At 39.6% G+C, this 26,282-nt stretch overlaps 2 protein-coding genes across 2 annotated transcripts in view; both read right to left on the bottom strand.

The window, feature by feature from the left end:
* The window catches only part of F5 (coagulation factor V (proaccelerin, labile factor)), a 66,386-nt gene extending 48,173 nt beyond the window's left edge, over positions 1-18,213 (bottom strand). Inside the window, exons 1-3 of the mRNA XM_012657712.1 lie at positions 17,900-18,213; positions 14,048-14,139; positions 4,930-5,052 (exon numbers count right to left, since the gene is read on the bottom strand). Coding sequence (XP_012513166.1) covers positions 4,930-5,052; positions 14,048-14,139; positions 17,900-18,057 — 373 coding nt within the window. The 5' untranslated portion in view covers positions 18,058-18,213. The remainder of the gene's footprint in view (positions 1-4,929; positions 5,053-14,047; positions 14,140-17,899) is intronic.
* A 1,942-nt stretch (positions 18,214-20,155) lies between these two features.
* Positions 20,156-26,282, bottom strand: part of SELP (selectin P (granule membrane protein 140kDa, antigen CD62)) — a 36,171-nt gene continuing 30,044 nt past the window's right edge. The window contains exons 12-16 of the mRNA XM_012657733.1: positions 25,525-25,710; positions 24,566-24,685; positions 22,293-22,323; positions 21,406-21,461; positions 20,156-20,807 (exon numbers count right to left, since the gene is read on the bottom strand). Of these exons, the coding sequence (XP_012513187.1) occupies positions 21,407-21,461; positions 22,293-22,323; positions 24,566-24,685; positions 25,525-25,710 (392 nt within the window). The 3' untranslated portion in view covers positions 20,156-20,807; position 21,406. The remainder of the gene's footprint in view (positions 20,808-21,405; positions 21,462-22,292; positions 22,324-24,565; positions 24,686-25,524; positions 25,711-26,282) is intronic.

Consider the following 26,282-nt stretch of genomic DNA (forward strand, 5'->3'; position numbering starts at 1 on the left):
TCATAAATGATTGCTGGCCGCAGGGGGATATAGGGACAAATAAACAGTAAAGGAAAAGGGATGATGTTGCAAAGTTCATTCGCTGTGCAAACAGCTCAGCTTGGGTACAAAGTCTACAACTCTTACTTCTTCCCTTATTTAAAATGGAACCTGCTTGTGACATTTTGACATTTTGGGGTTTCTCCCGTCCTGTTCTATATTGCTAAACTACTGTGCAATCATCTGGAAGTCGCATAAGTAGGTTAGGTGGTTGTTCATTAAGTCACTGTATGATTTTAGGAACATAGGAGAAACTCCTGTGCACACTATCTTGCCTAGAGTCTTACCAAATTCGCTTCTGAAGATGTCTGAAATTTCACAATTAATGCTTCACTGTTTTTCCTCAAGCCAAAGATTAAGTGCTAATGCAAATACTCCCGCGGAAGGTAATTCACCAACCTATTATCAGTCACTTATACTTTAAGGGGAATGAGTTTGACAACAATTTACATTGGGAATAATAAATATAAAAATCACTTTCTAATTAACAAGTTTTTAGATAAATATTAAATTACTCGTACACATTTTGATTGAAGAATCATCTTTACTATCATAGATAATATTTATTGAGTGCTTATGATATGCTAGGCATTGTTCTAAGATTTCATGCCAACAAACTTGTATGAGATAGATATGATTATTATCCCCCTTTTTCAGATGAGAAAGATGAGGCACAGAGAAGTTAAATAACTTTCCACAAGTCACATAGCTAGTAAGTATCCAAGCCAGGATTTATGGGCATCTTAAAACAAATAGTGTTCAGGATAACAGGGAACATGGTAAAAAAACAAAAAACAAATAGTGAACAATATAGATTTGTACATGGGGCATATTCTGCAATTATACTAAGTGAGGACTACTAATGAGATAGTTGGGGGATAATTTTAACAATGCTTTTATTCTTCTCACTTCAAATTATTTTACCTTTAGTCTAGAATAAAACAGACATGTTGCATCTTTGACTTTGCAACCTACATAATATATGAAATATAAACAGCTATTTAGAGGCAGCATTTATGAAATACATTTTTGGTTAATCTGATTTTGACTTTGTAATCAACATAAAAAGTTAAAAATCTAAACCGTGAAGAGGGGGAAATGGACAGGGACAACTATTGTGGTAGAGCACAGAAAGTCCTTGTTCAGCTTTTTGCTAGAATAAATTCTTTACACAAGAATAGCCCTTCATTTTATATTTACTCTGTTCTGGTCACTTCCTGCTCAGTCGATAGTCAGCTTTGTAATTTGTTTACTCTTGTCATGAGGAACTAATTATTTGCCAAAAGGCTCTAAGTATTTTTTTTTAATATAAAATGGTATGTACAAGCTTTGGGAAAGCAAAGTTACATAAAGAGACTTTTTGGTTACCTGTTAGGATGCTCATTCAGTAAATCTTCCTTTGTTACTTATTTTTGTGAAAAACTCTTTTCCTCTCCATTTAATAAACTTAGTGAATGCTTCAGTGCATTCAAAGATTCAGAACATTCTTTTAGAAGCTACAATTTAGGCAAAAGGCAATCAATGTTTTGTAAAGAGCTTGAGTCCATAGCACAGGGCTAGCAAGTCTCTTTGGAAGGGGAGCTCACATTTTTGTGACTTATGAGAATTATTATAGTAGCTATTACAGTTTGTTTCAGGTGTTTATCATATACTCAAGGAAGTGTCTATATAAGGCCAAAGTATCCAGATGAAAAGTGTCTTTTGCTGTTCTCTTCAATCTGCATAGCCTTAGTTCCCAGAATTAAGCAGTGCTTCCTGATGTGTAAAAACCAGCCTACTTTGTTTAACTTAGGTGAATTAAATTGTATATGCTTGGCCAAAAAGAAAAAAGGAAGAAAGGAAACTAATTTTAATATCGTGAGTGATTATGCCCATTTTATTAAATGAGCCCATGAACCTGTACTACTTTGGATTAAATGTGAGTTGGAATTTATGGGAAAAAAATATATAATCACCTACGTTATGTCAAGCACAGAATGTTTTGGAAAAATCTAGAAGACTAAGTTTTCATATGAAGAATTTGGCAACATTTAGATGCAAGGAACAATCTCTGGTGGCAAACATGTTTTACTCAGAGAGTTGGCTTACCAGCAGATGGCTAAATATTACAGAGCTAATTTTGTGGTAGAATACATTAAAATATGAGAATGTAAATCAAATAAAAGAATATTAAATTTACTATGAAACAAGCTTTTTAAAGGCAATTGACTAAAAAAGCTTTGAAAATCTTGCTGAACAACAAAATTTATGCAAAGATGTGGTGTTACAAATAAACAATTCATTACATGCTAGTTATAGTTTCTGAAAATTTAACTTCAGATTGAAACTCTTTTAGTAATAAAACATTTTAAAATGATTAGGTACAGTTGCAGGTATTTTATTTCCTGCTTTGAAGACATATTCTTATTAATTACATTATTAAAGGAAATGTCCTTGTAATTGTTTTTACAAATCATGATTTGCCCATCCTGTCAAAAAAGACTACCCAGTCTTGTCTTATGTATTATGGTGGTTTCTCAAGCCTATTATCTCAATCCCCTACCATCCATCTCTTAAATATCTACCTCTGAGATAGAGAAATCTGGATTTTCATGTAGCTAGCTCAGCATGGAGTTAGTTTATCCCCACTCCTGAAAAAGTAGCTCAAACTGTAGAGGGAGGCTATGTGGGAGGGTGAGTGTCAGACATGAAGAAGAGGATGTTTTATTTTAATGCAGAGGGCATGATAAAATGAACAGAAGACTTGTCTTTTTCCACGAAGGACACTGTCTATTTACTAGATTTGCATCTCATTTCTGAGAAAAAATTTACTTTTCCTTCCAATATATATTTACCTTTCTTAGACCCAAGGCAATATTGTACACCAATAATCAGATCTCCAGTGGAAGGAGTGGGAGGATTTTAAGCAATTGCTCATAAATGATTGCTGGCCGCAGGGGGATATAGGGACAAATAAACAGTAAAGGAAAAGGGATGATGTTGCAAAGTTCATTCGCTGTGCAAACAGCCCAGCTTGGGTACAAAGTCTACAACTCTTACTTCTTCCCTTATTTAAAATGGAACCTGCTTGTGACATTTTGACATTCTGGGGTTTCTCCCCTCCTGTTCTACATTGCTAAACTACTGTGCAATCATCTGGAAGCCGCATAAGTAGGTTAGATGGTTGTTCATTATGTCACTGTATGATTTTAGGAACATAGGAGAAACTCCTGTGCACACTATCTTGCCTAGAGTCTTACCAAATTCGCTTCTGAAGATGTCTGAAATTTCACAATTAATGCTTCACTGTTTTTCCTCAAGCCAAAGATTAAGTGCTAATGCAAATACTCCCGGGGAAGGTAATTCACCAACCTATTATCAGTCACTTATACTTTAAGGGGAATGAGTTTGACAACAATTTACATTGGGAATAATAAATATAAAAATCACTTTCTAATTAACAAGTTTTTAGATAAATATTAAATTACTCGTACACATTTTGATTGAAGAATCATCTTTACTATCATAGATAATATTTATTGAGTGCTTATGATATGCTAGGCATTGTTCTAAGATTTCATGCCAACAAACTTGTATGAGATAGATATGATTATTATCCCCCTTTTTCAGATGAGAAAGATGAGGCACAGAGAAGTTAAATAACTTTCCACAAGTCACATAGCTAGTAAGTATCCAAGCCAGGATTTGCACCTGTCAGTCTAGTTCCAAAACCTGCACTGTAAACCACTCTCCTACTCAATTCTCTCTGCAAAGGGATGATGGCTGGAACATGTGGGAGAAGGAAGAATATTTATGAACCATGAGAAGTTTGAAGTTATTTAAAAATGTTATTATACCAACAACTATGACAATATGGATACATTTTTTATACCAGTGCCTGACAGAACTCTACTAGGGTTATTATGATCTCATCATCAGCATAATGGGAATAATTAAAACAATATTAACAATAGATACTTACTATCCAGTGGCTGATGCAGTAACTTTCATCACCATCATCTTTATGATCATTGCCATCATTGTCATCATTATTATCATCATTATTTATTGAGGGCTTATCAGGAACCATGTTTAATATACTACCTAAATGATATCGTTTAATCCTCCAGCCATCTCACGGGTGGGCATAATCATTTCCATTTTACAGATGACAAAACTGAGACTCCGTGATGCTAAGATCATAGAACCAGAAATTATAAAGCTAAAATTTGAACCTAAGTCTGCCTTCAAAGCTTATGTTCTTAATCACTATGTCCAAAATTCCAATATTCCTTCTAGGACCACCCCCCAAAACACCACTTACTGAGTGTCATCTATGTGCCAGGTTAGCCTATGTCAGGCTAGTCCTATGTCACTGTGACAATGGCTCATGCATGGGCCAAATCCAGCCAGTGGCCTGTTTTTGTAAATAAAGTTTTATTGGGACACAGCCATGCTTGTTTATTTACATAGTGTCTATGGCTGCTTTTGTACTAGAAGGCAGAGTTGAGCAGTTGCAACAGATATCCTATGGCTTGCAAAGCCAAAAATATTTACTATCTGGCTCTTTACAGATAAGTTTACTGACCCTTGACTTAAACCATCTTGCAATATGTGTATCATTATTCTCATTTTAAGATGAATGTATTATAGTTGAGGGAGATTAGGTAACTTGCCCACTCAACTATTAAGGAACAAGAACCTAGTAAAAAATGGGTATCTACAGGACTCCAGAACCTTTTTGATTTCTTCTCTTGAAACTTATAGCAGCAACAATTTTGATAATTAGCTGTTGCAATAAAGGAGTTTTCTCTAACAACACACGGTTAACAATATGGTTTTAAATGTTTGACACTGGTATTAAAGAGTTGTGTATTTTCCCTTGGTGGAGGGATATTAAGTTCGTCTTACCTTCTGAGAATTTACTGTACTTAATTCCTTGAGGATGGATGCTTAAGGGCTTGTCTGCCTTGTTCTTAAAGTGAATTTTCATGATGTCTCCAACTTCAGCATATAAAGTGGGCCCAAGAAGTCCTGTGAAAACAAGGATTTAAACTACGTCTGTATTCAGAATCACCAAAGGCAGAGCTGCTGAGCAAGAAAAACATACAGACAACATCAAAAGTGATTGCTGTGATTACTTCTGGCCCAGAGGTTGACCTGTTTATCTTCAATCTAGAAGGTTTTACCAGTTATTAACTCTACTTTAAGTGTAGTCAGATAAAAACAGGGTGGTAGAAACATTTGGCCTGCACCCAAAAGAAGTCAAGAGAACAGCAGAAATAGTTCTGACTATGTCCAACCTGCTCTGACCCACTCTCTTTCCTTAGAGACGACTTTCTTTGGTTAAGAAGAGAAAGGCAAGTTTTCAGTGACAGAGCGTGATGTAAGGGAGTGGCTACTTTAGATCTCCCTGAGGTGGAAAAGCTCAGCAACCTAAAGGAAGTGAGTGAGGAAAGCACGCAGTGCTCTGCTCCTGAGACAAGTTAAAAGCCCTCAAGGCAGGAGTGGGCTTGATTTATGTAAGGAACAGTAGGAAAAACAGCATGGGGAGAGAGAGGAGATGAGGTGGGTGGTGAGGGTGCAGAACCTGCGAGGCCCTATGGGCCACGGTGAGAGCTTAGATTTTCTTCTAAGTGAAATGGGAAATCACTGGAGCTTTGGGCAGCAGAGGTGTAGTCTGATATGTATTAAAATTTCATCCTGTAATAAAAGAGTTCATCTTAGCTGCTGTGTTGAGAATGGTTTGTGTGGTGACAAGAGTGGAAGCAGCGAGACCAGGTAGATGGGAAAGAGACCGTGGTGTGCGGGGCCAGCACGTGTAGCAGGGAGGTGGCAAGAGTGGTTGGATTCTGGACATTTTTGTAGGTAAAGCCAACAGGACTCACTGATGGATTGGATGCGGCTTTTCAGAGAGAGAAGTCAGGATGACGCCCAGGTTTTTGATCTAAACAACTAAATGATGTTATCAGTTACTACGGTGGGGAACACAGTAGGGACAGCAGGTTAGGGGTGCAGAAATCAAGAGTGAGATTTCGCTTACAACATTTCAGGTGCTGTGCTAGGTTCTGGGGCTACGTGGATGAATAAGACACAGTCTCTGTCTGGAAGGAGTTCACAAGCTGGTTTGGAGACAGATGTACAAGAGGAGCTACTGCTGAGATACAGGCAAAATACTGCCGGGCAGAGAGGATGAAGGATGGATTCTGCTTGGGGAGTTAGGGAAAGGGTTGGTATCTGAGTCAGTTTGAGTAATCATACATATAACTGGACCTCTGTGTCCATGGTTCTGCATCCATGGATTCAACCAACTTCAGATTAAAAATATTTAAAAAAACCAACAACAACGAAAAATAACAATACAACAATAAAAAACAATATAGATAAAAATATAGTATAATAGCTATTTATATACCATTTACATTGGGTTAGGTATTGTAAGTAATCTAGAGATGATTTAAAGTATATGAGAGGATGTGCATAAGTTATATGCAAATACTGTGCCATTTTATATAAGGGCGTTGAGTATCCTTGCATTTTGGTATCTGTGGGAGGCCCTGAAACCAACCCCCTGTGGATACCAAGGGATGACTGTACTAGAACTTTCTCCACATCAGAATCATCTGGGGTCTTACTAAAAGGCAGATTCCCAAATACCACCTCAGATTCAATGAATCTGAGTCTCTGGAGGTGAAGCTTGGAAATCTTGACTCTAATATATATTTCCTGGTGATCCTGGTGTCCTTTAGAGCTTGAGAATAAAAGCCCCATTTCAGACAAGTGACAAAGATCAGCTGCTCTCACTTCCAAGCCGTCGGTAAACTCTTGTTTACCCTTCTGCCCATTAGGAATCATAGAAGCAGCAGAAGGAAGTTAGAATAGTCATAGAATTCAACAGCATTTGTTTGTAGTGGTGAAGGTATTATGATAGGGCTTTCATTTATTTCTACCCATAATACATTCAAAAACTGAAAATCCTTACATTAATCCCCACAACAAATCTTTAAGGAAGGTACTAAAACCCTCATTTCATAGATGAGGAAACTGAGCCTCAGAGAGTCTAAATATCTTGCCTAATTTCACCCAACTATAATAATAAGAGGAAGCACCATGATTTAAACTTAAATCTGTCTGACTCTAAATCCTGAGATTTAAACCACCTCTTTATACTGCACCTCCGCCTTGTATTCATTCATTCATTCAACAAATATTGAGTGCCCACATTATCCTAGGCATCAGAATTGATACGGTGCATAAAAGAGTAAAATATATACATCCCCTGCCTTCATAGAGTTTATAAAATTAGAAAAATTTTATAAGTTTTATAACTTTATATGTTTTATAGTAGGAAAGATAGGTTTTTAACAGATGGTCACATAAATGGCAAGTATTATGAAAAAAAAGGATAGGGAACTCTGAAGAGTATTTAACAGAGGGATCTAGTCTAATCTTGGAGGAAGGGAGAGAGTCAGAGTTGGGAAACGCTTTCCTGAGGGACTGATGCTTTAACTGAGGTTCAAAGGCAGAGGGGCAAAGGGATGGTCAAGGGCATTCTAGGACGTGGGATTGGCATGTGCAAGGGCCCTGAGGAGGCAGAAAACTTGGCCTTTTCAGAGAACAGACAGATGCTCTGGGGAAGGTAGAGCTTAGTAGGTAAGAGGGAGAGGCAGAAGGTGAAGCTGAAGGCATCAGCAGAGGTTCACATGCAGGGCTTTGTAAGCCTCTTAGAGTTTTGCCTTTAACTTAAGAGTATCTGGAGGCCATTAAGAAGTTTTCTTCAGGGGTGCAACATGGACTGGATTTTGGTATTGAAGTCTCTGGCTGCATTTGTTGAGGATGATCTGAGGGGAAACTAGAGTGGAGGTTGAGAGAACAGACAGGCTCCAGGAGAGAGATGTAGGTGCCTAAGATTAAGGCTATGGTGGTGGAGCTGATGAGGAAAGAACATATTAGAGATCTGTTTAGGAGATTAAATTGTCAGGGCTTGAGGATGAACTGGAGATGGGGCGGAAGATGAGGGGCATCAGTTGCCATGAGTGGCTGATGAGGTTCTGCTTTGGGGAGATGAGGGCACCATTGTCTGAGGTGGAAGACATTGGGTGGGGGGGGCTTTGGTTGGTGTTGTAGGCAGAATAATGCCCCCAACCCCCAGAGATGCCCATGTCCTAATTCCTGGGACCTATGAATATGCTCCCTTACATGGTAAAAGGGACTCTGCATGTGTGATTAAGTTAAGGATCTGAGCTGAGGAGATTTTCCTGGGTTAGCCAGTGGGCCCAGCGTAACCACAAGGGTCCTTATATGAGGGATGCAAGAGAATCTGAGTCAGGAAGAGACTGGAAGTGCCACTCTGCTGGCTTTGAACATGGAGGAAGGGGCCACGAGCCCATGAATGCTTCTAGTAATTAGTAAAGGTAAGGAAATATAATTCTAAAGTAATTAGAAAAGGTAAGGAAATGATTCTCCCCTAGAACCTCCAAAAGGAGCACAGCTCTGACCAACACTTTGATTTTTGACCCAGTGAAACCCATTTTGGACTTATGACCTCCAGAAGTGTAACCATAAGAGAATAAATTCGTGTTGTTTTAAGCCACTCCATTTGTGGTAATTGGTTATAGCAGCAATGGTAAACTATGATCTCTGGGGCAGAGGTCCTATCTTTCCCTGCTCCTGTCTTTCCACCCACAGTTGTCAGTTGTCCTAATTCTTTCCCCGAACTCCCAGTCCTAGAGTTTATACTGATCTTGTGCCCGAAGCTTTTTGTTTGTTTTCATGTGAGCTCTGCACAGGACTGTGGAGATCACGCCGTTCAAGCCTCATTTTAGTGACGGTTAACAAAGCCTGGGAAGTGGGGAGGGATGACAAGGGCAGCTTGCCCAAGGTCATCAGTGATCCGGTAGCAGTGCTGGGACCAGAATTCAGAGTTTTGGACTCCTGAGCCAAAGCTTTCTCTATACCTTCCACAGGGCAGGTTCAGAACCCCACCTTTCTAGAATAGTCCAGATGTCTACACCTTTTTTGGTTCCCGACATATCTGACTCCGCTGGCTAACCCTGTCTCTTCTGGCTGCTGCCCTCAGTCTTAGACGTCCCGCTGATTACTCTCACCTGCCCAGGCCACCAATGAGCCCAACAGCGTGCTGACTACGCTGTCACATTTTGTGCTGCATTTGGTTGCCATGGTTCCCTTGCTTGGTTGATTTGTTTGTTGGTATCACATGGCTGCAAATGCCAGATGCCAAGAATAAGTCTCCTAAGTTATTTAACCTAATAAGACCTCTTACTTCAATGGACAGTTTGGAGTATTTATTCAGCCTCCCATCCTGCTTCTTCAGAATTAAGGCAAAACAAAAAGATGTTTTCATGAATGCAAACCAAATACCTTCACGCACGTGGGCAAACACATAGCTAACTGTTTTTTGAGTTTTCTTTAGCTCCTCCAACAGCCTAATGGCCTGAAACCTCTCCCACCCTCTCCTCAGTGCCCAAAGCTGGATTGGAGAAAGGAATGCTCTACCTCAGGGCCTGCGGAAGGCAGAGCAGCAGGTATCCAATTCTGTGCAGTTGTGGAATTGGAAAGAACTGCAGGAGGTCAGCTAATCCAGTCTCCTGCTCTTAGGTGAATAATGCATTACATAACATAAGGCAGTGCATTGTTGCAGCTATTTTAAAACTCCTTTGGGGACAAACATTTCAAAGTCTTCCTTGAAAAGATGCAGAGACTCAAAACTAGCCATTTTAAAGCCCAAGACAGGATTCCTGAATATGTGCCCAGCCCTCCAATCTATCCACATGTCCACAAACCTTGCTGGGCAGTCATCTTCAGACCCCCAGCCCTGCAGCCTCAGCCTTGTCCCCATCACAATCACAATAACTTATAATAGTAGCTCATGCTGCAGCACTGAGGCCCATGACCTATTCAGGCCTCAGCTGGAATCATACCCACCAGATGGATGGAGCAGGAACCAGGCGAAAGGTACAAATGACACAGGAGTAGGCTGGGAAATGGGAGAAGTCACATAGCTGTTGGTAGTGTTGAAATCCAGATCTTCTCAATCAAAATTTAAGGCTTGTCCTTGACACCGGTTTTGCCTCCTTGTATCAACTCCCATAGGGATGCAAAGATGAGTAAGATACCACCTCAGGGGGTCAGAAGTAAGCAACTTTAGGAGTTCGGGAAGGGGCTGTATTAAAATGGATGTTGAAATGCCTTGGTTCACATAAAACAAATATATCCTTAGATACACAGGGGTTGACAGAAAGGTAATGTTTAAGGTGCAGAGGGCTTAAACATAAGTCAGAGGCTCTTCTCACCAACTATCAAGGTCTACTTCTAATTAATAAGGTTAAATCAGGAAGTCACTGAACAAATTAATCATCTGAAAGGACTTTGATCACGGCACTCTCCTCTTCAAAAACTATCGATGCCTTCCTATTGCTTAAATGTCTCCAGTATGACATTGGTCCTTTCTATCTCTTATGGCACTCAGCACAATGTCTTACACAGCAAAGGCATTAAAATTTCGTTAACTTGGCAAAAGCCACAAAAGATACAGCTCTAAATACCTGCCCAATTCCTCTTTTCCCAGGGCTAATGAATATGTTTCTCAACTCATTTTCCCTTTACCCACCTACAGTTTGATTAAAGTTCTTCAGTATCCATTTTACTTGCTAAGCTTGGAGTTGGAGCTGGAGCTGTGAAAATGAATAAACTGCAATAGTGGACAGGAGATCTTTCAGCTTCCTGCCCACAGTGATAAACTTTGAATCCGAAAGCTTTGAATCCCAGCACTTCTTGCTGCTTCTGAGTCTGGTTCCATCAATTATCCTCTTTCACCTGTCTTTATCCTCTCCTTTTTTATTGGATTCTTCCCTTAAATATTTTAAGTCTCTCCTTTTTTATAAAACTCCAAAATATTCTTAAATCCCTCATTCCCCTTCAGAGCTACCCTGTCTCTCCTCCCTTTTAAAGCCAAGGTTCAGGAAAGAGTTATCTGTAAGTTCCTTCTGTTTCAATTTCCTTGGCTTCCGTTTACTCCTTAACACCCTGACCTCTGATCTGGCCCTACTATTCCATAACAAAAGACCATCTGTTGGTCCTTCTGTTGCTAGCTGGTGGTAGCATTTGACCCTTTGCTTCCAGGATGCCACGTTTCTAGCTTTCCCCTGGCTTCTCTGGACAGACTTTCTCAAACTCCTTGGTGGACTTTTCTTCCTTGGCCCATCCCTTGGACCTTGCTGCTCCTTCAAGGTCTGTCTGCAGCCTTCTCTTCTCACCATACTCTCCTTGGGTGAGCTCACACCCTCCTGAAGCTTCATTTACTATCTCTGTTCTGATGTCTCTCAAATATGTATATCTAGCTCAGATCTCTCTCCTGAGGCCCAAACTTCTATACTTATCTGCTCATTTGACATATTCAGGCAGATGTGTCACTGACACTTCAAACTCCAAATCTGAACTCATCACCTTCTCTCACAACTTTCTCCTTACTCACTGAATGGCACGATATCCACTCTGCTGTTCAAACCTTGACATCAATCCTAATTCCTCTCTCTTCCTTATTAGCTGCATCCAATTAGTCACCACGTTTAATTGACGTTAGCTCCTAAGTAGTTTTGGACTCCATCTAATTTTTTCCATCTCAGCTTCCCTGCTGGTTTCTTACCCAGATTGACACAACAGCCCCGTAACTAGTTTCTGTGGCTCTGGACTTGTCTTTCTCCAATCCATTCTCCACATTTGGACAGAATGATCTTCCTAAAGCACAAATCTGGTTCTGTTTTTCTCCTACTTAAATCCCATCAATGACTCTCTATTTTTCTCAAGATAAAGCCTTAACATGGCTCCCTGATCTGGCCTGTGTCCCCATCTAGCTGCATCTCTTGTTAATTCCTTCCCTAAGGTTTGTACTCCAGCTGTGCCAATCCAGTCACGGTTCCCCAGATATACCATACTCTCTCACCGCTAAACCTTTACACAAACTGCTTCCTTGGCCTAAAATGCATCTCCCTCCCCACCCCCTACCTCCCTACTTGGATGAAAAGATCCTATTCTTTTTTCAGCTATCAACTTAGTAAGACTTTCCTGACCACTAGACTGGACATAGATCACTTGTGTCCAATTATAGAACCCTCATAATAGTTCTTCCTTAAAACTGCACTGTAATTGCTTGACTTCCTGTAGGTCATCCCTAATAGCTGGTTGGCTCCTGGAAGTCAGGGTTCATGTCTTATGATCCTGGAATGTGGGAGGGTCTCAATACATAATTATTAAAAAAATAGAATCAAAGAATATTTAAAGGCATATTTCTTTAAAATTAAATGAATATATAAATGAGCATATACAAAGAATGTATAAATGAGTAAAGAAATATAGATATCCACAATACCATGACATATATGATCTAATAGAGGTATAATTAATAACAACAGCAGCGATAACAATAATGTAGCTTTTATTGAGTGCTTATCATGCATTAGCATTATTATATAATAAGTACCTTATACTTACTAACTCAATCGATCCTTACAATATCTCTAGAAGGTAGGGATCAGTTCAAGGTGCTGGGAGTGTACAGAAGAAGGAAGAGTTAATTCTGCTGGTGGGAGAGGGGAGTTATTACAGCTTCAGAGAGTAAGTGACCTCTGGGTGGGTGGTAGTGAAAGCCATGGTTATGAGCAGAGGTTGGAACCCTCGGGGAGAAGACCTGGTGGGAAGATTGAGAAGGAATGGTAAGAGAAGTCTAAGAAAAACAGGGGAAGTGGCACTAGGAAAACCAGGAAGAGAGAGAGAGATTCAAGAAGGGAGAGCATTAAATGTCCCACTGATGTCAAGTGGTAAAAGAAACTATGGGCTCTGGCATCTCAGAGGTCATGGACTCCCCTTTGTGAGAGTGATTCCAGTGGACTCACTCATGGTGAAGCAGATGAGGGAAGGAATGTAGAAGAAGAAATGTTGAGAATGATATAGAATCCTCATACAGAAAGTTGGCAGAGAAGGAAAGGAGAGAAAAGAAAAAGGCAGGCAGGGTCAAGGGGAAATTTTTTTTTCTTTTTCTGGGTAGGAGTTAACCTGAACGTGTTTTGTTTTGTTGTTGATTTTTGACTGAAGGGAAGACCGCAGTTGAGGAAAGATTGAAGGCAAAGGGAGATCGGGAAGGCAGGACAGACTGGGATGAATAAGAGAGGTGGAAGGATGAGTCTGGGGAAGGTGGCAGGTCTTCACCTGGTTGGTGGGAGGATGGGCAAATTACTGACAAAGGGACCCAGCTGGAGGAAGTTCTCCTGTCACGGCCTCTACCATCCTTGTGAAATACGGCATCATGATTAAGATCCTAGATCCCACTCAACCAGCCTCTTCAATAAAAGAAGAGCGAGGAAAAAGAAGAAATTTTCCTTAAAAGTCATAGCTATTGTATACATGACACTGAATAAACAGGAGACTAGATAGGAAAGACAGATGCAGAAGAATCAGCCATACCTAGTAGTTCCCTTGAATGAATCTAGGGAGCCAGATGGAAGCAAACAAATGATGCACTATAGACACATCTGTGCTCAGTAAATTAGACCACAGGCTCCACAAAGGAAGGATTCGAGTCTGTCCCGTCCACCATTACATCTCCACACCTAATTCAGTGCCCAGCCCATAGCAGGTACTCAATTAATAGATCGTTAGATGAATGGATAAAAATCAAACATTTAAGAATTTTTGTTTAGTTATTTTGATCAACGTTAAAAACAGAGACTGCCTCATGGGCGTGTGAGCTGTGCCATTTCACAGGGCCCCATGCTCAGAAGGGGCCCCTGCTTGGTTGAACACTTTGCAGTCATTGTTTAGAAATTCTCAATAATATGAACAAGAGGCCCCAAGTTTTCATTTTGTACTGGCCCCCACATATTATGTAGCCAGTACTTGTTAAAAACAATACCATATATATCTATAAAATGTCACTAAGTGGATATTTTAGATACATATGAATGTCAAATTATCCATAGAAATTTATCTTATTAAAAATATATTTAAGGCTTACCTGAAATACCGGATCGTGGCTTTTCTTTCTTAAAATATGCTTCATACTCTCTGTAGACAATTTTCTTAAAGGAAGTTGCAAAAGCATTCAAACTGGAAATAAAATTGAAAAACTAATTTGAAAGGTATATTTGACATCTACTTCCCACATTACAAAAAAGTAGGTCTCTCATATCTTCAGACTTCCAGTAGAATACCATGATTTTTATTGTATTTCAGAAATCCAAAGTTTTATAAATATGATCAATAATTGAAGCTATCAAAATAATTATTGGTCTCTTCAAGGAATATTCTATTGTGCTAATCATTCTTTCACAAGTTAGGCTGCCCTATTACTGTTTCTCAGAATCAATTTCCTAAAATGAACCCAAGATTATAGTGTGAACCCAAACTTTTGGTTTAGATTTTAATTGAGTAAAAATATGAAAAAATACTTTATGAATAAATACGTGAGCTGTTTTTTAACTGATCAGTCAAATATAGTTTTAATTTATGGGGGGACATTGTAAATAAGTATCAATATGGTGGACCTTATTTCTAGCTGAGAGCTGAGAGTGGCTAATGGGGTAAAAGCCTTGGGATTCATATTAGAAACAAACAAATGAAAAAACTGACTGGGAAAGACTAACTTGTCCAAGGAGATACAGTTGAAAAATGGGAGAACTAAGATTCAAAAAGGTAAAACCACTGCCTTCATGGTAAGGAAATCTAGAGTGAGTGGGCAGCAGGGAGAGTGGTAGGATACTTTTCTGCTCTCTTTCTTCTGTGCCTCTAAAGACGGGCACATCATTCCTATCCTTGATTCAAAGACCAGGGTAAAAGGGAAGAGAATTGGGGTGAAGTGTCTTACAAATATCTAAATGAGTTGACCACATTGGCTGTCCTGCTTCCTAATGCAGAGATAATGGCCCAGTCATAATCAGGGCATCTCAGAGTGGTAGATCACCCACATGTGCCATGACTTCTATGTAGCACAGTGGCTGGGACCACAGGCTGTGGATTCAGCATCTGGGTTCGAATCTTATATCTATTATTACCTGTATAACTTTGAAAAGTTCACTTAGTCCGTTTATGGCTCAGTTTCTACAACTGTAAGATAGAAATCATAATAAAATCTCCCTCACTGAATTGTTGTGAGTATTAAATAAGTTAATATGTGCAAAGGGTTTAGAACTGGCACATTATAAATACTCAATACATGTTAGCTAGTAATATTACTTTCAAAACGTAATAGAAGTTGGTCTTTAGCCTCCAGGTTTTCCCAGCGAGCAAAAAAAAAAAAACCTGTAATTCTGATAATGCTCATAAGTTAATATGTGGGATACAAGAACTGTGTTAATATTTGTGGGCAGAATTAAAGGTGGCATGAGTTAGTACTTTCAGAATGGCTAGATACTGAAGGTAGGGGACCCTTGGTCACTGGAAGCATTCAAGTAGAAATCAGACAACTACTTGGGAAGAGTATTGGTGCTAAGGGTATGGGGAGAAGTAGGAGGTTAAAACATGGAAGTTGAAAATGAATCAAATGACTTCTTAGAGTTCTTAGAACCCAAAAATCCTAGGATTCTACATGATAGTGTCCCTAATGTGAAAGTCCATTTTAATCTACTTTTTTTAGTACAATTCAAAAGTAATTTTCCTCTCGTGCTCTAGATCTTTAAAGAAAGAAATATAGATATTAAAGAAAATCTTTACTAAGAAAAACCAGTCTGTTATGTGGAGTAATTTCAATAGAGGTATATTTCCCAATATGTTTTACTGTGTATATTGTGTATTCATACTGAGGTATGTCTATTTGACCTAAACAATTCCTATTGGAAAATAATCTATCTGAATAGAAAATTAAAGATGATATGAATTCAAACAATATGCATGAGAAATTTTCCATTTATGAGGAATATTTAAAGAATTTTTTCATAAAAACAAAATCATATAAAGCTAGAACCCTAGAGGGAATATATATCTATATATTTATATTTTAAATCTGTTAATGTATACATGTGAACGATTGAACAAGTTTCCTTAAGGAAATTTTTGAAAGCGTTTACCCTAGACCTGGAGCAAGAATAATAGATATATTTTACCTTTAAAAGGCATTGTCCTGCTAATATTAAATGAAATAAGTGGACACATCTCTGCTTTGTGCTAAAATACACTGTGGCAAAGTATGGAGTTGTCTATGTTCATATCCCTCTAGTGAGTGTCACATAGCTCTAGGGGCAGAATAAGTTAGAACAAGTTCTTAGTTTAAGCAGCCAGATACACAGATTAGATTTTTCATATGGCAGTACTGCAGAGGAATGGCATGATGTGAAGTTCAACAATATTGAAAGCTTTCCTAGGCTATCTTTCTAGGCTATCCCTAGGTTTTGATTCAATAATTAACATTGGAGGAGTGACTCTTCCTAGAATCTTGGAAACTCAGCCACAGAATGAGGGGACATGTTGACCAGTCATGGCTCCCTGTGGACTCACCATGTGAATCAGACCTTTGCCCTCTGTGGTTCTGACTCCAGCATTCTGCCTGTCATTGTCAGTGTCAACCACAGAAGAGAGAACAAACTCCCAAGCACAAAGACAGCCTGCTACAGGAAAGTCAGCAACCAAGTTCATGTTCTAGCCATGAACAGGCAAGATTAATGTTGGAAAGACTGTTATTTTCTTTGAGGTTTTGGTTTATGACAGTTCCCTAAGAATGTGGGAGTGACCCAGATTATCACCTTGAAATATAATATTTAAAATGATTACTTTTGAAAAGGAAGTATTTATTATTATTATAAAATCAACATGATATGTAATATCCTCCAAAATAACCCAGTTACAACGAAATATTTTAAAAGGTTAATGCCATTCACTGAAAGGTCTCAAAATATTACGTTATTTCTTGGCAGATCACTTGTTTTTGTAATTATAAAAGAGGAACACATCTTTCACAATCACTTAAACTGTGATGTTAAGTAAAAAAAAATGAGTCACACAAGGAGGTTTACCACTGAAAATATAAAAATATAATTAACTGGAAAAATAGACTCTATGATTTGGTTAATTTCTGGCATGTCTTATTTTTAAACTTTCAATTAGAAAAACATAGTTTGCAACTCAAAAATAGAGTTTTGTATGACTTAGACCTTATCTTGGTTACATATGCCTTTTAACAGAACTTACCACAATAGCCAGCGTAAACCATATATATCCCAGGAAGTGATGAAGAGTGAGAAAAAATGAAGAGTCACATCCAATAGCATAAATAAGTCAAATATGAAGCAGAAAAAAAGGCGAAAGTACAAAAGTGTTATACTTCTATGGACTGATGATATTTTGAAAGTCATTTGTAAGAAAGCAACAAAATTATATGGCAATAGTTATTCAGTTATCTGCTTCTAATAAGCACAAGGTGTACGTCTTTAATTGTAGAAGATAAAACTACATGGACAATGAATAAATAAGGTGTAACTAGAAGGTCCATAAAAATACTAGATTACTAAAAACCTGGATGAGGAGTTTGCAGGAAGGGCTAACAAGGGAGGTAAGTGCCTGGTACTTTTGAATCAATCAATACATTAAACCAACAATCAAGCGTACTAACAAAACTGTATTGAAAACAAACTCTTGAAAAGAAAGTGCCTAACCAATCAAACTGAATGTTTTCTATACCCTCAGGATGATAAACTATATTATTGGAGGCAAAATTAGCATCTACCAAGTTTATATCGTTCATTATACTCTCCTATTAGTTGTATTTAATTAACTGAAATGAAAAGAAAAAATGCACAGAATTGCAAAGGGAATGTTCTCTAAGAGAAATAGCTTATCCTCTTTAGAAAAGCCCACCCGGACACCACACCTGAATTACCTTGGGTTTGTGGGCTCAGGGTGGTAGCTCCAACTGATGTGCTCAGCGGCCACGTAGAACTGCCTTAGCTGCGCTGCCTCGGCCCCCGGGCTCCCCCAGCCTGCCCAGCTGGTGCCCAGGACCACCAGGACCCAGAGGGGTGGGCAGCCTGGGAACATGGTCCTGTTCCTGCTCCTGTGGCTACCACGGTCCCCGGACCTGGGCAGGGCTCGCCCAGCCGCTGCCTGACTGCGCTGCGGGACCCGGCTGCAGTGAGCTCCCGGGGGCGGTGGGTGGCAGCGTCCTCCTCCGCTGCAGCTCCTCCAGACTCCGCAGCGGCAGCTGCCTCCGCTCTCCCTCCCTCCCTGCTTTCTGGGGCTTTTCCGGGTAGGGGCTTGGTGAGGTCACTGTTCCCGGTGAGATATTAAGGAGAGTAACTAGATTAGTGACTGTTTTACTACAGGTGAAGAAAGGGCAGAGATCAGAGGCTCTAACAGGTGGGACAATGCCCAGATGAGCCACCAGACAAAACTGTATTCTTCCATTTCCACCGGCTAACACCCCTGGAACAGTAGCCCCTGGAACAGTAGCCCCTAAACGCCCGCAGTAAAGCCTGCCTGGGTCAAAGTGCACACTTGCCAAACTCTCTGCAACTCCCAGTGCAATGGAACCCAATGCCCTTAGCCAGATGGCCCTCCCGATCTGAGAAGGGAATTGTGCCCTGCTATTGTATTTGCAGGCGATGAAGATGCAAGGGACTAGCACATGAACAGGCTACGGCTCTGAGGCACTTTCCTGGCTTTTACCAAGGCACACATCTGTCTTCGTAAGGGCCTGTCACAGCAGCATAGCAGAGGGCTTAGAAGAGCTTGACTGAGAAAATCAGTCACCCGAATTTCAATTCCACTTGCTAGCTGTTGTCTTGGGCAAGGTACTCTACCCCTGGAGTCAGTTTTGACATCTGCAAAATAGGCGTGAGAATAGTTTTTCCTGATAGAATTGTTGTGAGGATAATAGGATACCGTGACTATATGATCCCCAGAACTTAGAAAGCACCCGGCACATATTCCTCACTATGATTATGTTTTCCTGCCCCCAGGGCCCTGTATATTTCCTGGAAGATCTGGCCAGTTTTACACTGTCTTAAATCCTACTCTGCTGTTGATAGAGGATCTGAGAATTACATTGTCTGAAGCAGCATTGTGAGTTGTCCCGGGTTCCCTGGATCTGCATGCCTCCTAGCGTCTGTCGGGTGCTGTGTGCATTCGATACATTCCATAGATTGTAATCTGGCACCTCACATGAGGCCTCCCTTAACACTACCAGACTCATCAACAGCCTCGCCCCACTCCATTGCCCAAATCTTCTGTCTTTGCTCCTTTGTTGACATGGTTCTACCAGTTTAGAATGGTCATTCTCTTCCTCTTTGGTTGGCCATTCTTTTACATTCCAGAGTTTTACCTCAAATGGATATTTCCATTTTATGAACTCTTACAACGCTACTCAAATTATATATATTCATGTTGATTACTGTTTATTATTCTGTGTGGGTGTCTATTGTCTCCCTAACTAGAACACAAGCTATTCCAGAATAGGAACTATGCCTTATACGTCTGTATTTACAGTATCAGTGGTTCCCACAATTGGTAGACAATCAGAATTCCCTGGGGAGCTTTCACGAAGTTCAGATTCTGATTCAGGAGACAAGGTTGAGAACCGCTGTCCTGAAATACCTAGCCTAGTAAGCGACATATCATAAGCATCAGAGATGCTATTGGCAGTGTATCTCAGAGAACTTTTGAAAAGCATGTTCCTAAATCCCAAGGCTACTACCAAAATTCTTGCAAAATTATTGTAACCTTTAGTTAGACCGCCTTACCGTTTTTATTTGCATGTTTGTGTGTTTAGTCTATATGGCATATTCATTGCATTACATTTCACAGGGACAAGATAACTATATTTTGGTGCTCTCTAATTTTTGCACCAGTTTCTGGCAAGCACTGTGTAACTTTCAATAACCTGTTTTTTAAACATGAGATTTAAAGAACATGTAAAACACATCTGTTCTTCTCTGTAGAACATGAAAATGATGAAGACATTTTTTGCTTCTCTGAGTTTTCTCTTGGGATGGGGGTTGTGTAATATATATTTGCAGACTGAAGGGTCGAGCTGTAATCAGGACAACTGGAATTGTGTATTACATTGATGGTAAACAATGTGATGCATACAGACCTTATTATATAAAACATCAAATAGAGGAACATGGCATTTGGGAAGAATCCTTTTAATTACACATTTGAATATTGGTCTTTGTGTCCTTTGAGGGGGAGTGACAGGTGACAGGAAGGTCTACAGTGACATGTGGCCTCCTGTCTTGATTCTTGTTCTTCTGAAGCCTCTGGTGCCATTCAGAGGCCTCTCTGGAAGCCTCAAAAACAGCAAGCACTGGAAACCGTAGAAGATTCTACAGAAATTCCCTCAAGTTAGAGATGTCACCTGTCTTCCAACAAAGTAGAGAAAGCCTTCTTTCAACACAAAAATAAAGAGGTATTTTTATTTCTCCATGGTCTGGTCTTCTTGTGAGTCAGATGCTCCAGTCTCTTGGGAACTGGTATTTCAAGTGACAGCCTCGTCAAAACCCACAGACCACTGTAGAAACATCTGCTCCTGGCTCCTGTGGCTTGCGTTGGAGGAAGAGGAGAGGTGGAGCAGGAAGGGGTGGTGGGTGGAGAGTTTGGGACTGTGGGACAATCCTTTTGCTCTGGTCCAGAGCTAATCTAAGGAAATTCCATGTCCTTTATTCACAAGTATTTATTGAAAACTGTAGCAAACGCACTACAGATAAGTCAAGTCTAGCAGGAAGGTTGATGTTCACAAACAAGGTTCTGTGGAGGTTGTTGAATGAGGTGACCAGGAGAAGGAGAGGTCTCTGAAAATGAGACAAGAGAAATTAAATAATTATCCTTTCCTTAAAAAAATCAGAGAAAGAAATTTCTCATCATATCTATCCCCTAAGGTTCAATATAATCTTCTCTTTCTAGATTCCAGATATTCTGCCATCCAGGCTACTTTTTGTAGGAAACTCAACTGCTCACTGAGCTTTTTGGGAGAGGGATAATATCAGTTTTGTTTCCCCAGCAGGTAACATAGGGGTTCGGCCCCATAAAGGTTCGTAAAATTTTTCTAGCAGTCCTGACTTCTTCTCAGGCAAGGCCATAGTGTCAATACCACCAGGCAGCCAACAACGGGAGTGTCACACATTCTGAGATAAGTTATGTCTTGTTAGAACATTTCTGTCCTGGAGGAAATGGGAATCCTTATATGAACTCTCTGTTATTGTCACTTCATTCTGTTGTCACCTCTATTGTCATACCTGTCTTTTGTTAACATAATTTCCTTCATGGCCTGACAGTTTAATACATGCTTAAAATTTAATACATTATTCTATAAAGAAAAATCAAGCTCTATATTCTTCCTTTTTCCTCTACGGAGCTATTTCCTTCAAAATGTCGTCATAGGTAACTTACCCTAAGGACTTGGGTCAAATGCAGTGTTTGTAAAAACTCCGTATGTTCCCAGGTGGCTGAAGAATAGAAATACAAGGATGACCTGCCATGTAATGGTTAGTCCTCAACCACACAGTCCCGCACATAGTATCTCCAGAAACCATGGATTCCCGCCCCACCCCTTGGATTCTGCTTTAAAAAGGAAAGAAAAATAAACACCAAAAGAAATCTTTGAGATCCCACTTAACAGCTCTGGGTAATTCGCATTGCATTTTATACCCGCACTAAGTTATGGTTGTTGCTTTATGTACTGAATGCCTGCTCTGCCCTCTAAGGGGCTGTAGCTTCTTCTTGGTGAGAAGAAATAGTTTCAGAATGCTCAGCCTTGATACTTTATAAGCTAGCAGTAGTTTTGAAAGGGAGCAGTATGCCCCCTAGAGGCATATTTTTAAAAATTTTTGTAATGATAGAGAGTTCTGACATTTAGTGGGCAGGTGTCCCAGGTGCTGGATGTCCAAATAGCCATAGGACACAAAAGAATTGTCCCACGCCCCACATACTTTGGAATATCTGCTCAATATTTATATATTCATATAGGTTAAAAATCTCTGAGCCTGGAAGTCAACTGCTTTATATATAAAGTGGTTTTTGCATCTTTTAAAATGCAATTACCATATGAATTGAGGGAAGATTACAATAGGTTTTACAATTCTTTATCAGAGTTGTTCATCTTTTTGAAAAATCAGGTTGGTGTTGGCAACACATAGCATATTTTACTTCAGAATAGAAAAGAGGATATTGCAAAAGACATATAAAAAGGAGGCAGGCATTGTGCATGATCATTCAGACATAGAGTGAATTAGAAAGTCCAACAAAATTTATTCATTGATAAAACATTTTCATCTTACCTTTGAGGGTTCAAGGGGCATTTCCCATCTTCTGAAAAAAGTGAGAAAATATAAATGATTAATTTAAAAGAAAAAAACAAGATAAAGGAGAGGATCATTAATGATAGAAATTATTGGTAAAAGTCAGTAGACTGAATTTCAGATAGGCTTATTATAAGAGGTGTACTGGGGACAATCTCTCCCTGAAAGGTAGGACCTGTTTTAGGCTAAATTAAACATTTGACAATATTTATCTCCAGAGTTATTTTATTTTCTTCCTCCTTCATTTCAGTCAAAAAAAATCTCTGGTCCCCACCTTCAGCCTCTTGGAGATTTTGTATCTATATCTGTATCTATATGTGTGTCTATCTGTCTGTCTATCTGTCTGATGGTTTTGTTGTTGTTCAGAATCTTGCAATAGATTCTTTGGTACTTGAGGGCCCTCTGTTGCTGCATCCTGTGTCATGCTCCCTGAGGCCTCAGCCAGGCAGGCTAATGGCACAACAATTCCATACCAACACAACAGTGGATGTTTTTCCTCTCAGGTAATAGATGTGATCAGGTACCTCCTGTCTTAATCCAAACAATAGACTCTGATAGTTGAATCTGCCGACATGGCTTAGCATTTTCATCGTATTTGGCCGTAGAATACTGGGAAGTCTGAAATCAAATTGGGATAAGCCCAGGAAAAATGCCCTACCGACAAATGAATTTATTTATGATTTAAGATATTGCAGGATGGGTGCCTGCTGGTCCTTTTCCATTGTTCAGAGGGTTCCCTGGAAATACATCAAAACCAAAGAAAGAACTTGGGAGAAAAAGCAGGAATAGTGTGATTCCTACTCAATTATGGAGATTAGGGTCTAGGTTTTAGGAACCCTTGCCTCTATCTTCTGGGTTTGGTTAAGCAAGCACAAATTTTGCATGGAGGGATAAGTTGTGTGGCTCTTGGTATATCTATTTTGTCTTTTTAAGCAGAATATTGTGTTAAAGCAGTCTATTGTCTTAGTTACCCATTCACAGGAGAGTATATGAAGGAGCTTTGGGAAGACAGCCTCAATGCAATGGTAGCTTTGTGAATGGAGAGAGAAAGAGCAGGGAACAAGTGGTTCTGCCCCTCAATTCAATGAGCACTCTGTCAAATATTTTAACATGACCACTTTCAGTTACCTGGATTTGAGCATTAATGGCCCCTCTGATGTCCCCAGTTGCTTTTTGTGAGGAGTGAATGGAGAACCCCTGAGCTTATAAGCAAAGCTTTATGAACTTATGGCTAAGTGTCTGGAGCAGGTTGAGAAAAGATATTTTAAATATTAAGAGACTGTCTGTTCCCTTCTTTTATTCCTAGGCCAAAGTTCTTTTTCTGATGAACAGTCTAATGAACACGGTTTCCCTTATAGAGAGTCTTCATCCATTTTGTCACTTCCCTGCTTAAATTCTGCATCAATTCAAGTTTTCAGGAGAAAATGCCGATCTCTTAGCTTATCGCACCTGGTCACCAATACAGTGGCAGCTCCCTAGGCCCCCAGCTTCATCTCCTGCCTCCTCCATAAACCCCTTTTGAATCAGATGCACGGAACTGCTAAACACACCATATGCCCAGTGATTTCATCCTTTCGTGTCTTCCCACATGCCATTTTTTTCTGTTGGAACTCTATTTCCACTTTTTCTCCTGGGCTAAATCCCTCTCATTCTTCAAAGCTAAGTTTGAAAAAGACTTTCTGACCTACCGATCTGGTTTAGGCACCCCTATTCTATGTTCCAGTAATATCCAGGTTGTATTTGTGTCTTAACACACTTATGACACTTCAGTCTTAGCATTGATTTAACTTGTTTATCTCCCCTACTGTATTATACCTTCCTTAATATCAGGGACCACCATTATGGTCCCACTGCCTAATAGAGTTGATCGACAAATGGCTGTTGCTTGAAGGAATGAGTAAGGGAAAGAAGCAGAACACTTTCTAATTAGTTTGGTGATAACCTCGGGTACTTAGAGCAGAGGCCCCCAAATGCCAAACTGCAAACTGGCCTCGTCAGAATTTTTGGAGAGGGCTTTTAAAAAAGTCAGATTTCCAGGCCAACCTCAAGTCTCCCTGTAGGAGGATATACATTTTTTTATAAAGTTTCCCAAGTGATTCTGATGGGCAGTCAGTTCTCAAGATCGCTTATTTTGACCTTGTTTTCTTTTAATGCAAATGTTTTCCCACATGAACTACTGACGCTGTGGTTTCACTGCCCCACCCCAAATCACATGAGAAAAGAAAGAAAGGAGCAGGCTCTTTCCTATTTACCTTTTTGTCTGAAACGCTTTCTTAGCAGAGCCAGGAGTGTCCCACCCATTACCAGACCTGTTGCAGAAGCCACTGCGCCACCGAAGTAAGTCAGGGCTTCCTGGATAGTCAATGGCCCTGCTGCAAAACAAACACACGTAAGACATAAGAAATGTGTTATGCAGAAGAAGAGTCTTTCTCTCCCAGAAAAGTACCAAGAACTCTGAGGTGTGAGATTAAGTAGAATTATCAAAGGTCCTGGCAATGTTGAAAAGCCAGTGTGAAAGATCTGGACATCACAAATCCACTGCAACAGAATGGGAAGCAGGGTCTGCTTTTATTCCTAAGGCTTAAACCAACTATAATCTCCAAAGGAATCAGGGTAAGGACCCAATAAAAGGAATTAAATTGTAGACACAAAAAGCTTACACATAGAAGTTTGGGCAAAGAAAATAAACCATGGGTAATGTTTTTCTGCTAATCAAAAATTCAGTTATGCCACAAAAAGTAGTCATAACAAGCTGATAGGGGAAAAAATTAAGAAGAAAAGAGGTGGATAAAATACACCTCACAAACAGATGGAGCTTAATTAAGGAAGATCTGTGGGTTTTTTACAGGTAGGTGGTAAATGAAGGTTTTCTGAAACAATAAATTAAGAATCTGTGTAAAATAACTCCTAGTTTTTAACACTTGGAAACTTCAAGATATGTTAAACAGAGATTAGAGGAAGTGAGAGGATTCATTTCACAAATCTGAGCACTGAAAAGGAGTGGTGATCAGCCACACAGAGTCACTGAATTTAATTCCCATCACTCTGTGTAAAGCAAGAAGATTCTGCCTGATTCATTATGAAACATTTATTAAGTACAGGGGAAACCCAATGATAGAAAGCAAGACCACTGTGAGAAATACAGAGAAGAAACACAGATTTTGTTATTTTCCTTATTGAAGTGACACCCTAAACCATATGAAAAATGCACCTTGGCAGGTTGGCATGGTGGTTGACCAGTGGCCATTCTCTCGGCATGCTGTTCTCGCTGAGCCGTTAAGTGACTGACCCTCTGGACAATGGAAGGTGCAGGTTGATCCATAGCTGAAATCACCCCAGAGGTTGGAGCAGTTCATCATTACTGGCTTATTAACATGCAGTTCTGAACATTTGACAGCTGCAAATGCAGGAGAAACAAACATTTAAATGAAGGTAAAAAAATTATGGTTTCATTTGTAACCTGACTAGCATTGCCAGTAGATGAGGCAGAATCTAAAAGGTCAGAAAAGATACGAGCCACTTCCAATATTCACACCAAGTCTTCCAACATCACACGTACTAAAATACCCACTCGAAGAACGATAGCCAAAGAACTAGGATGGACACATAGTAGCATCCAATAAAAACCTGCTAATGGATTGATCAATCTTGCCTCCCAAAATACTCTTTACAAACTTTTGCTTCTCGAAAATACTATTGTTCTAAATGTTATTATTACTACATTTGTGATCAACTGGCATGTCAGCATGTGTTTATTAAAATACTTATAAGTGTTCAGCATATCTGGACACTAGAAGTTTGAAAGAAGTGGAGACTATCATCCTCTTTAAAGTATTTTTCAGGGAACTTCAGGTCATTCCCTATAATTTATGGATAGGAAACTAAAGCTTAGGAAATTGCATTTAATTCAAATAAATGTCATTGACCAATAGAGACATTTGCAAAGCACTGTGCTATGCTTTGTGGGGG

The sequence above is a fragment of the Propithecus coquereli genome, unplaced genomic scaffold, assembly GCF_000956105.1.
Source record: "Propithecus coquereli isolate 6110/MARCELLA unplaced genomic scaffold, Pcoq_1.0 Scaffold56, whole genome shotgun sequence".
NCBI lineage: Eukaryota > Metazoa > Chordata > Mammalia > Primates > Indriidae > Propithecus > Propithecus coquereli.